Raw genomic sequence first — 15,061 nt, forward strand, 5'->3', positions numbered from 1 at the left:
CATGATCTCAGTACTATACATGCTCTCTAGGTCAGCTTTCCTCATTTTAATTCCTTCGCTGTAAACAATTCAGTGGAGAAACTGTCCTTCCAGCTCTCTCCTAGCCATTCACAATCATCAAGAACGACACAACAGGAAAACAAAGGGAAGAGCACAGAAAAACTGTATTATGGAATATCTAGATCTGTATGATCCTTCAGCAAGTATCCTGGTAAAGGGAAAGAATGCCTTGGGAAAGGCTATTTTAATCACAGTCAATTCTAATGAATGTTGGTGACACTAAAAAGCTATAGTGAGGTATATTCAGTCCAGACCAGGGGGAATGTTATTGGAGTACTTCACAAGAACACAGAGTGTGAAATTAATGAAAGTGATCAAAATGGAAGACAGTACAAAGCTTTAACCCAGCAGGCATATTTAAAGGCCAATCTTAAGGACATACATGCAAAACATGTCAGTGTGCATGTCAGAATGTGAATTCTCAAAGGAAGGTTTAGTATTTTGGCTATGCAGGCTGGGTGTTTACTACAGCAGTCTTGCCATTCTGCATTCTCCTTTGACATAAGGAGTTTGGCCCTAGGTTGCCAGCCCAGAAGTTCAACACTGATGGCAAAACCAGCAAATGCCATACCTGGTTTCACAAGCATTTACATAATACAGCTTTTCTCTAAGCCAAAGATCATACCAGAAAACAGCTACACTTTCAGTGCTCAGAGCTGGCAGCAGCTGCAATCTAGGAATGCCCTTCTGCTATGCCTCCACTCTAGCTAAAACACTGAGTACGAGAAATAGTATACAAAAGAAAAACAAAAATAAGAACAATAATAATCAAAAAAAAACAAAACAACAAACAAACACCAAAACCCAACTAAGAATTGCAAGCTTAGCTCCACAGATATGGAACAAACCAATATAATTCCATTCTCCTCCTATTTTTCTTTACCCTCACATTGTTAAAAGGTCTATCTTCAATAATTGCTAAATATTAGAATTATAATTAACTAATAACGGCTTCCAAAGAGGTAAGAAGCAATTCCCCATTATGCAGATAAAAGCGCAGTCCTTGCACCTCCCTGTATTTTGAGTTACAACTGAAGCGTAAAAAGGACATGCCGCTCACAACAGTCTCTGACAATATGTAGCTGTGAAACGGTCTGTAGGACACAGACATGTGGGCCATCAGACTGAAGGGTTGCTCGCTGCATTCACAAAGGGGCTGTGGGAGAGATACAGGATCCCAGGACTTGCTTTGTAACTCTGGTTAGATTTACATAGTGTCTCAGCTGAACGTATGGCAACTCCTATTGACTTGATGAATCATCCTCATAGTGCTCACATTCCCCACAGTTACACAGTATTTCTGTATTAAAATTAAATACAAAAGATGTGCAATACTCTCAACCTAATAATGACAGTGGAATATTTTAGGATTGAGTTTTAAATAGCAAAGAAAAACATTATTTTTTCAGCATCGAATGTCTCCACAAACAAAAAGTTATTTTAAATGCCTGAAAACTCTTGTATTCACGTACTAAAGTGGTAACATTATTTATTTAAACCAGTTGGTTGCTGACATTAAAAAATTCTGCACCATTTAAAATGCATTAGCAGTTACTCCAGTAGCAGTACAAATACCTTTACCCAGCTATTTTCATCAACAGAGTATCAGAATTAAGCAATCATTAAAACAATCACATGGCTTTCCATGTGCTCTGTTTGAATGTCTGCTCAAATGTTTTCTGGGGAAAAAAACAGAAAACAAAAAAACAAAACAAAACCCCTACAAAAAACATCCTATAAAGTTGGCTACATGACATCACATGAGAGTTGTCCCCAAGGACATCTGTACAAAAAAGTTCAGTCTTTGAAGAATAAGAACTCAGTTCTCAGCATCAAAATGCATTTTAGAGGTACCATACACATGCACAAGGAAAGAATGCAGTCACGGCAATAACAAAAAATATTTTGATACATCATAGTGGACAGAGAACTTGCACAACTCCTCAAAACACTTCCACTGAAGTCTAAATTCTTAGTGACTGCATCATTGTCTGTTAACAGAACAAGTTCTAGAAGCCTAAGAAAAATGTTGTCAGAACACATACAGTAAGTTCATGGAAAGCATGCTGCTATTACACAAAGAGGTTCATCAACGGAATTACAAAGTGTTTCCTTAGGTGCAGCAACAAAAAAAAAAGCACTATTCACCCCATTTGTCCTCTTGAAATATGTACTTACATTTTTTTTACGATACTCAACCTGGTACATCCAAAAATTCTCCATCTCAATTTTGGTGTTTGACTCTAACTAACACGTAATGCACTGCACCTGAGAAGCCTTCCTTGCTATTGTGCAGAGGAATTTAGTAACAGAACTTGTAACAGAAGAGGACTGTGCAGCACTTAACCTATACAGATCCAGCTGGCTACTGAATAGCTCATGAAGCTCTTGCTCTATAAAAGCAGTGTAGTTTTACCTGCTCTTATCAGCAGCATATCTTAGAAGAGTATAACCTAGTGGGTCACGTCATCACATACAAGGCTGGGACAGAGGGCATGAAATCAATAAATACTTCAGTAATGCAAGATTCACTTAAACAAAAGGGCATTATTTACATAACACTAATATCTACATAAGGCTTCTTGGCAGAGGAATGGCAAATATTGTCTTCCTGTACATTAGTTCAGAGTAGGCAAGTGGATAAGGCAAGGCTTTTAAATTTATTTTATTTTAGTGATAAAAAGGGACCCATACACATTAGGCAAATGTCAAAGCAATATGAAAACATTTAGGTCCCACATGCAAGTATAATTTCACAAGCACTGCCCAGTACAGCACAACTATGGCAGTAAATGTCTTTGTATTTATCACAGCTATGCTGTGGCAGAGTGTCTACTGTGATTCAAACTGTTCAAATTCTATTCACTAAAATGTAGACCAAGACCATCAACGTATTCATAGCTTTTAGACAACAAAATGTACCCATAAAGAATGGAATTGAATGCTAAAGTTCCTTACAATATAGCTAAATATCACTATCAATTGTCTTTGTTTAAATTTGCTTTAACTACATTGTTAAAAATGGAGAGCTTGAAAAAGCAAAGCCAATTCAGAATTACGGTACATATTCATGCATACTGTGGCACAATATATCAATTTATAACTGTGACATAAGGATGAAACTCAGCTTGACTGTACTTGTGGTGCAACTGCAACTGAAACTCAGCTTTGACTGTACTTGTGGTGTAACTGTAATTGAGATGTAACTGCCTCTGCACATACCCAGTACACTTATCTACCAGTCAGCAAAGTGACGGGTGGTCCAGAACTTGCCCCAGGCCACTGTGTGCAGGTGATACGAGTTGACCTGAGACAGGGTGCTTTATTTTGCCCATTTCTTGGCCGCCTGACTCAATAGCAGGGACCATGCAGTACGACAACCACACACTGTAAGTTGGTAAGTCCTCTTTGAATAAAATCTTAGGCTGTATGGACTCTGACTGCCCATCAGATCACACACACATGCAGTGTGGGTAGGGTACATTCAGTAGCATGCATGTTGGACGGAAGGCTGCCAGCCCCAGCAGGGCTCCTGGAAGCTAGTTCACTGCTGGCTGCTTCTCTTTCTCAAGTACAGACTTCCTTAGCTGCACTTTCACTTGAACTCGTAGTTTGGGTGTAGCTTCATGTGTCAGTCTGAAAAAATTAGTGTGGATCTCTCAAGGGTTTTCAAGAGACTTTAACTGTACCAAGTGCTGTTCTAGTTTTCAACAGCACAGAAACATCACTTGGAATTGCTTTAATTGTCCAATAATTAAAAACCATAATAAAACAAACAACAACAACAAAAAATAAAGGGGCTAGGTATCCAGTGCTCACTGTAATTTAAAAGCCTGTAACTCAGCTGGAGAGTGTTTGTCTTCACAGAGACTAACCAATAGATTTTTCTTCTCTATGATCAATGGATTAGCAAAAAGCTTTCATCCCTGGATATTAAAATGTTTTTTTTTAAATGACTTTTTGTTTGGGGTTTTTAGATGTGATTTTTTTTTTTTTTTAACTAAGACTATGGTCTCACATAGATGACAGAAAGGTCTGCTCAGAAAAAGAAAATATCATATCTATACAAACTCATCTCTGTTTCATTTCTTTCTCTCTCCTTCCCCCCACCCCCCCCCCCCCCCCCCCCCCCCCCCCCGGCTTAGTTCATCTATTACTGAAACCTGCTTAATTATTTAAAACAGACTTGTTTATTGCCTCGTTAATAATACATTACTCCTGCAGTGGAAGAAGTGAAGCAAATTCATCTCCATGAAAACACCTCACTTTTGGAGTTATCAGAATTGAGAAAATCCTGTAACTGAAAACTCAAAGGTTGAAATAAAATACATGTAATCAAAACCAAGTGAGAAGCAAAACAATGCAGCTCAGTTCTGTTCTACCTGAAAGGCTTGTCTTCAGCTCTGATTTTCTACTTCATAAATTCAAACTACCCATGAACATGGTTTTACTTTATATAAGGGTTTATTCTAACATGACACCACCTCAAGTGTCTGCAGAGGAACAGAGATTGCAAACATCAATGAGAGGGCTTTGCAGAGCCAAAGTCTTGGCACACAGCAACAAACTATGCCCTGCAGGTCAACAAAACTTGAACTTCAGATCTATAACCCCAAGTATAACTGAATAGACTCCAGAAAAAGGTCATGGAATTTAGTTCTGAAATGTAGACATTCTCCCTTCAAACCATTGTTCTCTCCTGATTATGGCAGAAACAAAGGAGGCAGCCTTCTCTTCTTTGGACACGAGAGGACAGATACACTCTTTTAACTACCTGAGCTTTTTTTGTCTTTCAGTGCTGTTCTCAGCAGGTCTCTGTACTTCCACAACTAAGCAAGCCACTATTCTCAAAGCTCTATGACATTTTTAAGATGCTTTTTTAGACATTCTGTTCAGTTTATACACTATTACATTTAATTGCATTCTGAGACATCTACTACACAAAACTTTTCCACCATAATCCCACATTTCTTGCAGTTGTGCAGCTCTAACTACCACTATATTTGAAAAAGACATCCTCACCAGGCTATATGTGAGTGATGGTCTGCTTTGGTTTAAAAAAAAACTTCTGATAAACAGATTTTGGAAATATATGCCCATTACTCATATCTCATATGTGTAACAAACATAAAAAAAAAAATAATCTTGCCATATTTATTCAAAGGACACTGAGGTAATTTTTCAGCTTTTATCAAATAGACATAACACCTTCCCCACAAAGTAGATGTCCAGACCATTTCTAAAGGGAAAGTATGCGTCACTAAACTGGGATGCACAAGGAACACAACAGCAAATACTCTCCATTGTTAAATATTAAGCAGGTAATTCAGTACACAATTTATTTATTCACAGAAGTCTGCTACCTGCCTCCTAGAATACAGGACTACCAGAGCCTATTACAATAGAACTGCCCATGGGCTGTGAGCAATTTTCTTTTCTTGTATACCTGCTAAACATTTATTTTGAGGAGAAACAAACAAGAATGACTGAAATTCCTGGTAGATTAAACTGTGACTAAACCTGGAAATGGGGCATCTTAAAACCAAATGCATACAGTGATCTGTAGCTTTCTTATCACCACGGTCTTTCCTAACAGTCGTAAACTATACACAGCTGTAGGTAAGCTGAACACTTTCAGAACACTAGCTTCCCAAAACAGTCTCTGGACATTTCAAACTAGTATCTACCAAATATGTTGCTGTAAGTATATCATCCAAATGCTCAGCACTATGGAGTAACAGTGGCTTTCTGGTGAAAAAAAGACAAAAGAGGCTGTCATATTTCATGAGTCTCAACTGCAAATCACTCTTCTGACTCTCTGGCTTCAGTGGTCTCTCATGGAGAGCTCCTAGCTAAATAAAAAGTGACTGGTATTTGGATCTAAAGAGGTCTTACCAGTTTCAATACCATATGATTAAGAACACAAAATAGCTACAGATATTTAGAGGGATGTTCTACCTCTAAATGCAAAATGGCTTTGTTAAAAAACAATGCAGGCACAATTTCCAAGGTAGTCTCACAAAACAACTGAAGGTAATAAAAGCACCCACAATGCATTACTTATCTGCAGCTCCTTGATAATTCTGGGGCAAGAAAAGGGTGTCTGCCTGAAGGTAAAACACTCTCTTTACACAATTCCTTCTTATTTCAAGGCCAGTGTTACAAATCAGACCGAATAACATCTCTGGCTTATACTGGTTATACTGAAAAGCTCCTGTGTGAGATCCTGTTTTATTTCTCAAAGGAGATAAAGGAAAACCTACATTTAGATGAACGGGCTTCAACTGTATTTTTATTAGAATTAATCACTCATGGCCACTCAGTCCTAATTGTAAGAATGCTTTGTTAAAGAAAGCAGACTGTTCAGACTGTTCATGAGTTGTCATCTGAATTAAAGAATCCAGTAAGACAAATGCATACCTCACCTTCAGTGAAAAAGAGAATTCCTACCCAGTCCCAAGTCCCTTCTGCAGCATGTGCTCCCCTCAATCTGTACAGACTTTCTAAACAATTTGCTTAATTTACTTCCTCTTTTACTGTCTGCCCACACATCTACAACCACCCTTGAACTAAGATATGATGTCATTATACATTACTGATGTGATTACTAGCCAGCACTGAAAATCTAAGTTAGGCTCCTATGTAATAGGCTATGAAAAATCTTGAGTAAGAAGTTAACTTTGGTGCAAAACATAAACCTGTAGTATGTACATACCGACTGCTGGAAACACCTGTTTTGTTTACTATATGAACATACTAGGCTGAGTCCTACCAGCATACCTTAGAAAAGTTAAATTCTGCAAGGTGCAGCAAGATGTGGTAGAGCCGCTGGAGCACCTTCAGGAAGAATTCAGTGCTTTTAGGATCCGCAACTTAACATCACTGAGATCAGCATGGTACTGTGTGTTACAATTAGACAATCAGGAAGCAACAGAAAACTCTTTGATCCTTCCAGACAAAGACACCACTTACAAACAGGCAATGTGGTGAATAAAATGAACAACAAAAGAATTATGTGATCTATTAATAAAATTAGAGAGAAATAAATTACAGGTTTTGGAAACTTTTAAAGTTAGAAATAATTCTTATCGCATACAGAATAATCTGGGAACATTGCTTTAGCCCTCCTTGTGCCTGCAAATCAACTTAGTAACAGACATAATTTTAAAAATATCTCTAGAAGTAATTTTTGCAATACAGGTTGCTTTAAAAACAAGAAAAAAAAACAATGAAACTATGAAGAAGCAAAAAAAAAACCCCACCAATCCAGACATACTCATCACTGTCTGTTTCCAACAGTTTTCCAGGAAAAATAAAATCGTAGAATCACAGAATGGTTTGGGTTGGAACGGACTGTAAGACCATCTACATTTCTAGAGCCTGCAAATGGACAGAAACCTGCAGATTTTCTGAAATATTAATCTGATCTACAATACCATCATAAAGAACACTGACATTCCAGACTTCTGCTGGAACTGTTAGGGTTGTTATGTGACAAGAAGTGAAATTTATGATTAACAAAAACACACAAGGATAGATTACAGAGGACAAGGTGTTTGGTAGCTATTCTAAAATATCCTATGGCAGTAAAAAATAGAACAGTATTTGTTTCAGAAAAAGAAGTAAAGAGCTTAGTGTGGAAAAATTTTATAAAGTGTACTAGGGTCAGCAGTGCTTCATAAACTAAAATGGGGCCCACTGATCATGCACATGCTTACCTCTTACATGCTCTCTAGAGTACTAATTTAACATTAACAATGCTTTACCTACTTTAGTGCAGGGTGAGTCACAGAGTAAGGAGAAAATGCACCCTCCTTCACTGCCATTTTTGTCACAATTAAAGGAATAAGACATACATAACCTGACAGATGAAAGCTTCGTATACTCACATCGCCATCTAGTGGCCTCTGGTCGTCAGAGTCCTTGGTTGGACTGATGTCCTGCCTCATCACCCAGATAGGTTCCTTAGGTTCATCAGGGGTATAAGGAGAACGAATGGTCCTCGTCTTCACTTCCTCAATAGCCTCTTTAATATCCTTGATGGCCAATGAAATTGCATCTCTCTTTTCCTTACTGTACCTCTGTACAGATTCTCCTGAGCTGGATGTAACTCGAGAACCAGCTGGGAGATGGCCATTACTTTCATGCCCATCACCAGCAAGAGCATGACCATGCTTCAAACTCTGCTCTGCCTCTGGCATGTCTTCAGCTGCCTTGTCTAAACTCTGGGAGCTCATGCTCTGCTTCACTTCTGCTACAATCTGATCAATATCCTCCTCTTGTTCATAACTATCCATTCTTGGGTAGGGTGCAAACTCTGCTTCCTTCTCAGGGCTGTCAGACTCTCCATCAGACCGTTCATCATAATGGTGAAGGCGGGCACCAAGTGCCTCCTTGCGGTAATTATCGGCTTCTTCCCTTTCCCGCTCATACTGTTGGATACCCTCTCTAGCATCGAGGTCTGGTGTATCTCCTATCTCCTCATATACATGCTCCTGCAGTCCATAGTCAGCATAAGGCTCAGCATACTGTTCATCTTCTCCTCGGTGGAAGAGCCGATGTGTGTAGACATAACCCGAGTAGGCTGCATTCATGGCTTCCTCGTGTTCAATGGAATGGAAATGTAAGTGATTAGGCAATGTCTGATTATGAATGGCCTCACCATGCTCAGCCTCAGCATTCTCTGTGTACTCTTCAGACTCGGGCCTGTACTGCACAGCATATGCGCTCTCATCCTCATTTTCCTGAACTCTTTCTGTGTCGTAACTGTCCTCCACTGTGGCTATCACATCCCCTTCTGCAGTATCCGTGTGATTGTGGAAACCACTCTCAGTGCTGGCTGACCGAGCTAACATCCCTTCTTCCTCCTGCCCAGACAGGCCTCCTTGGCTGCTGTTTGTATGTCTTGGGTAGCGAGTTGCATACCGCTGTTCCTCTTCCACCTCTGAGTGGTCCAGGTCAGCCTCCACTGATTCGTTTACTGCTCCATTTGCTGGCTCTTCACTTACCTCCCCCACAGGCAGTCCAACCAAATGGTTCATGGCAAATTCTGGTGGGTAGGTCACTTATTGTATTGACATTTTGTCTATCACAGCTGGAAAGAAATAGAAAAAAACCCCAATATTTGATGTTACTCTTCAAAAAAAAGTGGAGTCAATGAACACAAGCAACAAAAGGCACCCTTCCTTCCCCAGCAGGCAAACATTTCACTTTATGAGCTCTGAAGTCAGACCACAGCCAGCACAACAGTATAACCCCCAATCCAAATGACCTCCAGAAGCAGGAAGCAACAGTGATGCCCTGCAGAACTGCACTTCTGACTTCTGTGTACAAATTCTTTGTGGAAGAATCACTTTCAAGCAACCTGATGGAGATGCTTCCACTGACTGCTCTGGCATTTCAATGACATTGGCAGGTGCGTGTTAGTAAAGCTAACTCTGGCCAGCAGCTCAATCATGGTAGAGTTATGACAGAAATATTCCACCCTTGCTCCACCTCTGCCTATAGCTCACTAATTCAGTGCAAGGAAAGGATGCTGTAATGTAAAATGACAGATTTAGTTCCATCGCAGGAGTCTGCAATTGCTCAGATACATGACAGCTATGCATACGACCCTTTTTCAGTATGGTATCTTTGGCTGAGATAGTCACCCTCTGCACTTATCATTGGAAATAAAAATATACTCTCAAGGTATCTGAAGGACCTGTTCTTTCTCCCTAGGGAAGCACAAGACAACTAGATGCAACACAGTTACCATCATGAAATGTATCTATAATCACTTTAGATGACTTCTACACCAAATCTCTTTCCTAAAATATGGAGAAGACATTACTAATATTCTTAACCATGACCACATTGACAGTAGTGAGGCATCTTAACCTTGCTGACTTTGGGTAAAAGATTGTATAATAACTAGAGATGTCTGCCAGTAATAATAGGCCATAAAAAAAAGGCCCCAGAAACAGCAGAACTCCATAAAACCACAGATTAGTTTCTAGAAGTTTCCTGGAGCAAACAAGCCTACCTAGCTCAGAATGCTTAATTTTTATATAAAAGCTTCAGCAATTTTGAAGCTTGCCCTATGTTTTTAAAATGTAGGGTCATAAAAAGGACATTTTATGTCCTTTTAAGACCCTGAGTTAAACCACATGTCTGTAAGTAAAATATAGGTCTGGCATGTGACTCAGTGGTAAGTACTAAAAGAAAAGATACCTTATGGAAGAGTTATAACTTGAAGGATCTATAAAAAATCAATTGGTCAATTACTAATTACAAAAATAATGTGATGCAAAATAGAACATGAACTAAATCTACTGAACTGAGGCAAGGAAACTCAGGTGGCACACTTTGCCAACTAGACAAGTGCTGTGCAAAAGGGCTGTGGGAATAATGTCCCGCGGCAAGAAAGCAACAGTAATTTTAGTTGCTCTCTATTAGGAAAGTCAACCTGAAGGCAAGACTAGATGGGAATTACTTACACTAGGCTTCCACGGGAAATTCAGTGGGTGCACCTTCCAGCTCATCTAACCCTCCTTGTCTCTGTCACACCTCATATTTTAGCCTTTAAAGCTTTGGAGTCCTGAAAAAAAAAAAAAAAAAAAAAAATATCCTGGCCCTTGCTCCAGACAGATCCTTTAATTTTCAGAAGCAGCGCATACATAGGTCTTGCAAATCAAGCATGCTATGTTTGACCTCTAAGACTTGCCTTTCCCACTCTCAACACAGGGGAGAAAAATGTACAGTATGTGATACAGTATATACAAAAATGCAGTTATAAAATAATACCTAATAAATAACATTAACCGAACAGATAAAGATGTTCTATACAAACTGATCCTTTTTCTATGAAAAAACTCAGTTTGCTTCTTCTAGCTAAAGAATGTATGTTAGTTAGAAGCCTTCACTGAAAAGGTAAGGTTTTTTCCAACTAAGACTTCCAGGTCTATATGCAATGCTGTGCCAGGACTAACAAATCAAACACTCTCCCACTGCAGCATATGATATATTTAAGTAAACAGGAGCAACAGTATTGGAGAGCTTTCCTTTTTAAGCCCTCGAAAGGAAGGGTGAAGATGCCAAGGCGTAACAGCTCTTTGAAAAGTCCATTCCAAGCAGGATTACCTGCTCCACTGAAGTAACTTATAAAATTTCCATTGCTTTGCAAATATACAAGAGTTAGGCTAAAACAGAGGTCTGTTTAAAAATACTAGCTTAAATGTGTTGCATTCAGAGTAGCCCCTAACTCGCACCTAAGTGTCATTAGTCACCCAGCGAAAAAGGGCAGTACTACTTGAGAGAAATGAAGTTATATGTAAAGCCAGGACGATGACCAATTTTCTGAAATTTTTAATGTATCCTGCCACATTTTTAACTTAGAATTAGAGAACAGTTTGGGTTGGAAGGGACCTTAAAGCTCATTTAGTTCCAACCGCCTTGCCATGGGCAAGGACATCTTCCACTAGACCAGGCTGCTCAAAGCCCTGACCATCCTGGCCTTGAATACTGTGCCAGGGATGGGGCAGCCACAGCTTCCCTGGGCAAGCTGTGCCAGCACCTCACCACCCTCACAGTAAAGAACTTCTTCCTAATATCTAATCTAAATGTCCCCTCTGTCAGTTTAAAGCCATTCCCCCTTGCCCTGTCACGACATGCCCTTGTAAGAGGTCCCTCTCCAGATTGCCTGTAGGCTCCCTTGAGATACTGGAAGGCTGCTCTAAGGTCTCCCTAGAGCCTAACAGGTCCATATCTTTCCTATGTTGGGGGGCCCAGAGAAAAAATGAATGCTATTGGGAGTCAATTATCTAAAGTTAGAAAAGAAGGTAAAATTCAACTGTATGAAGACTATGTATACCTCAAGTCAAATAAGGTATCAAATGCCACAATATTTGCAACAAGAAAAGTTCTGACAATTTCTGAAATTTGGTGAACCTGTTTTAGAAATTTTAATACATGCTCATAACACAATGCGTATTATGGACAGATAGCATTAGTGGTATGTCTAGCTGTGAGAAACAAATTATAGAGATTATAAACCATACAAAACATTGCTAATAACACCTGAGAGCTCCAACATTTTCCTTTTTCAAACTGAAGGTTTCCAAATTTCCACCTGTGAAATTGCTCAATCTGAAGAATGAGCTCAGGTTAATTTCAGATATTGAAAATTTCAAAGGTATGTCTTTTGAGGGGATGAAGAGGAAACTTTAAGCTTTACACTGAAAAAAAATCCTCTTCTCTTTGCCATTCCTCCAACAATTTCAATTTAATTTAACTTTTTAATTTTGTAAGTAAAGGAATATTATTATCAAATGTATTTTGGAAAAAAAAAAAAGCAAAGCAGAAATCTTACTTGCTAGGAAAAAAATATTTACTTATAGAAGTATAGTTTGAATAAATATCCCTATGTCACCTAAGCCCCAATATACTTCAATGAAAAGTAAGCTTCTAAGTCAAGTACATTAACTTGACTGTTTAGCAATCAGTCTTTAGGACGGTAATTTATAGAATCACCTATTAAAGTTGGGTGTTAGAAGCACTAAGTCCCTTTTCATATATGGTAGCTGTAAGACTACTAAACTTCACATTTTTTTAATTCTTGGTAGCATTTCCCTCAAGCAAATACAAGGTCTGACTGATTTTTCTCACCAGGCCTTCCATAAGTACTTTATTTCGAGCAAGCAATCAAAAATCAATAACTTACATAAAATGCCAGAGACAGAAGAGAACTTAAGCAAGAGAGGTCATCTGACCTTGGAAATAAAGACACAGCACCCATCTGAAAGATATTATACTCTCATATTAATTACTCTGAACAGCAGCTGTGCTCCAGTAATCAAATATACACAGGAAAGTGCCCTGTAAGCACTCTTAGCTTTGCACTCAGGGCTTGATCGATGAATCTGCCTTCAAAATAGACAAATCAGAGGTTGATTACTACTGCAACCAGCTCTATGCTGAAGGTTAAACTACCTGCCTGCCTGTAAAGAAGAAAAATTAAACATCTCCATATATTTCTGAAGCAACATGAATACAAAGCTGGAAGTTTAAGGATTTTTCTCTGCTACTTTATATTTAAAAAAAAAAAAAAAAATTTAAAACACCACCAAGAGGCACACTGCTACCTCAGAGCAAGACCACAACACCTATGCCCGTTGTTACTCAGGAAAATACATGTAATAAGAAAAGATGAAAATGTGACTATTCAGCTTCCAATTTGTTTGTTATTTGTTTTCCAAATATGTATAACAGGTATAATTGTTTGCTTTCTTGTGCATGCAGGCAGAAATGAAGCTTTTAAAAATGATTATTGTTATTATTTCCAATACACTTAAGAGTTTACTACATAAGAGCATTATGCATTGTATTTTCAGAGTCTAATACTGTCTTTTTGGAATGAAAAATCACACTATTGATAGCTATGTGTACTACTGTTAGTGTCTCAAAACAAAAGCCGTGTACACCATGTGGAACCAAGACTACACACACACTTTTTTTTTTGTCACATATAGGATAATAAGGTAACTCAGCTAAGGAAGGGACCACAGGAGGTCTCCAGTCCAAGCCCTGCCCAAAGCACAAACAACTCTAACTGTCTTTAAGACAAGGGCTCCAGTCCCACCATCTTGGTGGCCCTTGTTCCTCTCCAACCAGTTTTTCAGTGTCATTCCTGTATCTCGGACCCAAAGGGAAGGCAGTACCCCTGTGGGGTCTGATAGGCACCAAGCAGAGGAGTCAGCCCCTGCCTTCCCCTGGCTCTCAGCCCATATCCTGCTCACACTACCCAGGTGACCCTGTCCATTTCATTCCCTGCCACGGCCATGTCCCCGTGCTGCTCCTTAGCCTCAAGAGCCCCAGCCTCTAGCATTGCAAGGCCTGTTTACATACATATACCTTTGAAATGAATCTTTTCACTTATAAGAAGCATAACTGTTTATCAAGTGTGTAACCAAAAATAGTTCTGCCTTCTCCAAAAAACTTTGGACATATATACCTCCATGTCTTTCATAAAAAAAATTGCTATTCTCTGAATATATTTACCCAAAATTACAGGCCACATTAGAAGCAGAGAGACCTCTGACTGAATTTGCAAAGGCATCCCAAAACCAACTGCAGGTTGTCTCAGCACATTCTGTGAGGAATTTCACAAAGCTTCTACGTTTTTCCAGACTCTAGCAATACACCAGTGTTTCCCTTGAACAGACAGTTATCTCAGGAAGACATATGAACACAGGTTACATTTCAGAAAAAAAACAACATAGTCTTTTAGCAAACACAGGTCTTTGAAACACATCTTCAAAATCTTTAGGTTTTAAGAGCCTCTACAGTATAAAATGGCTGAGAATTCAACAACATATGCAATGCCCCCTTGAAGAGAATTCCCCACCTCTCCTGTGTTAGGCAACTCTTTTCTGAGCTGTAACTTGCTTGGGAAACCTGAGTGCTTCTGCTGCCATGTGCTATGTAAGCTCATCCAAAACAGCTTAAAAAAAAAACCAAATCCCTGTGAAACGTATGCTTCTTGCTAGTCAGTGAAAGCAGCACCTGGAAAGTGACATTAACATCCCACCACATGCACACACATATACATATCAGTTCATACTGATGAGGCTGAACTATGAACACTCCTAATACTGTAACTGTAAAGCAGAAAAGCTGCATGCACAATACTGCTCTACATACAAAATCTTCTACAAGTACTTCTGGAATCCTTGTATCACTGTAGTATTTTAAACAAGTTAAGCATATTCATTTCAACACTGTACATTGCCTTTAATATTTTCTGCAAAGTCTTTTACTGCAATTTGGTTCATAATAACCTTGGAAGCTTCCATTCCTGAGTCCCAGAGCTGCTTCCGAACTCAGCAGGAGCAAAGTTTAAAACACAAACTACTGCTTAAAGCTCAACAGAAGAGTATTTTGTTTTTAGTAAGGCATGCAAATTTCAAAAGGAGGTAGCTTTTACTTCAATCAACCTTTTTCTGTGCCTAAAAGAGCACACAGG

The 15,061-nt window shown here is 39.0% G+C and overlaps 1 protein-coding gene across 6 annotated transcripts in view; it reads right to left on the bottom strand.

Moving 5' to 3' along the window:
- The window catches only part of APBA1 (amyloid beta precursor protein binding family A member 1), a 93,129-nt gene that overhangs the window by 31,349 nt on the left and 46,719 nt on the right, over positions 1–15,061 (bottom strand). For all 6 annotated transcript variants that reach the window (XM_057402162.1, XM_057402161.1, XM_057402160.1 and 3 more), the window contains exon 2: positions 7,950–9,154. In XM_057402162.1, coding sequence (XP_057258145.1) covers positions 7,950–9,101 — 1,152 coding nt within the window. In that variant the 5' untranslated portion in view covers positions 9,102–9,154. The remainder of the gene's footprint in view (positions 1–7,949; positions 9,155–15,061) is intronic.

This window comes from Pezoporus wallicus, unplaced genomic scaffold (assembly GCF_028554395.1).
Source record: "Pezoporus wallicus isolate ANWC-B61680 ecotype Strahan unplaced genomic scaffold, APGP_CSIRO_Pwel_v1 contig_6275, whole genome shotgun sequence".
NCBI classification, from domain to species: Eukaryota; Metazoa; Chordata; class Aves; order Psittaciformes; family Psittacidae; genus Pezoporus; species Pezoporus wallicus.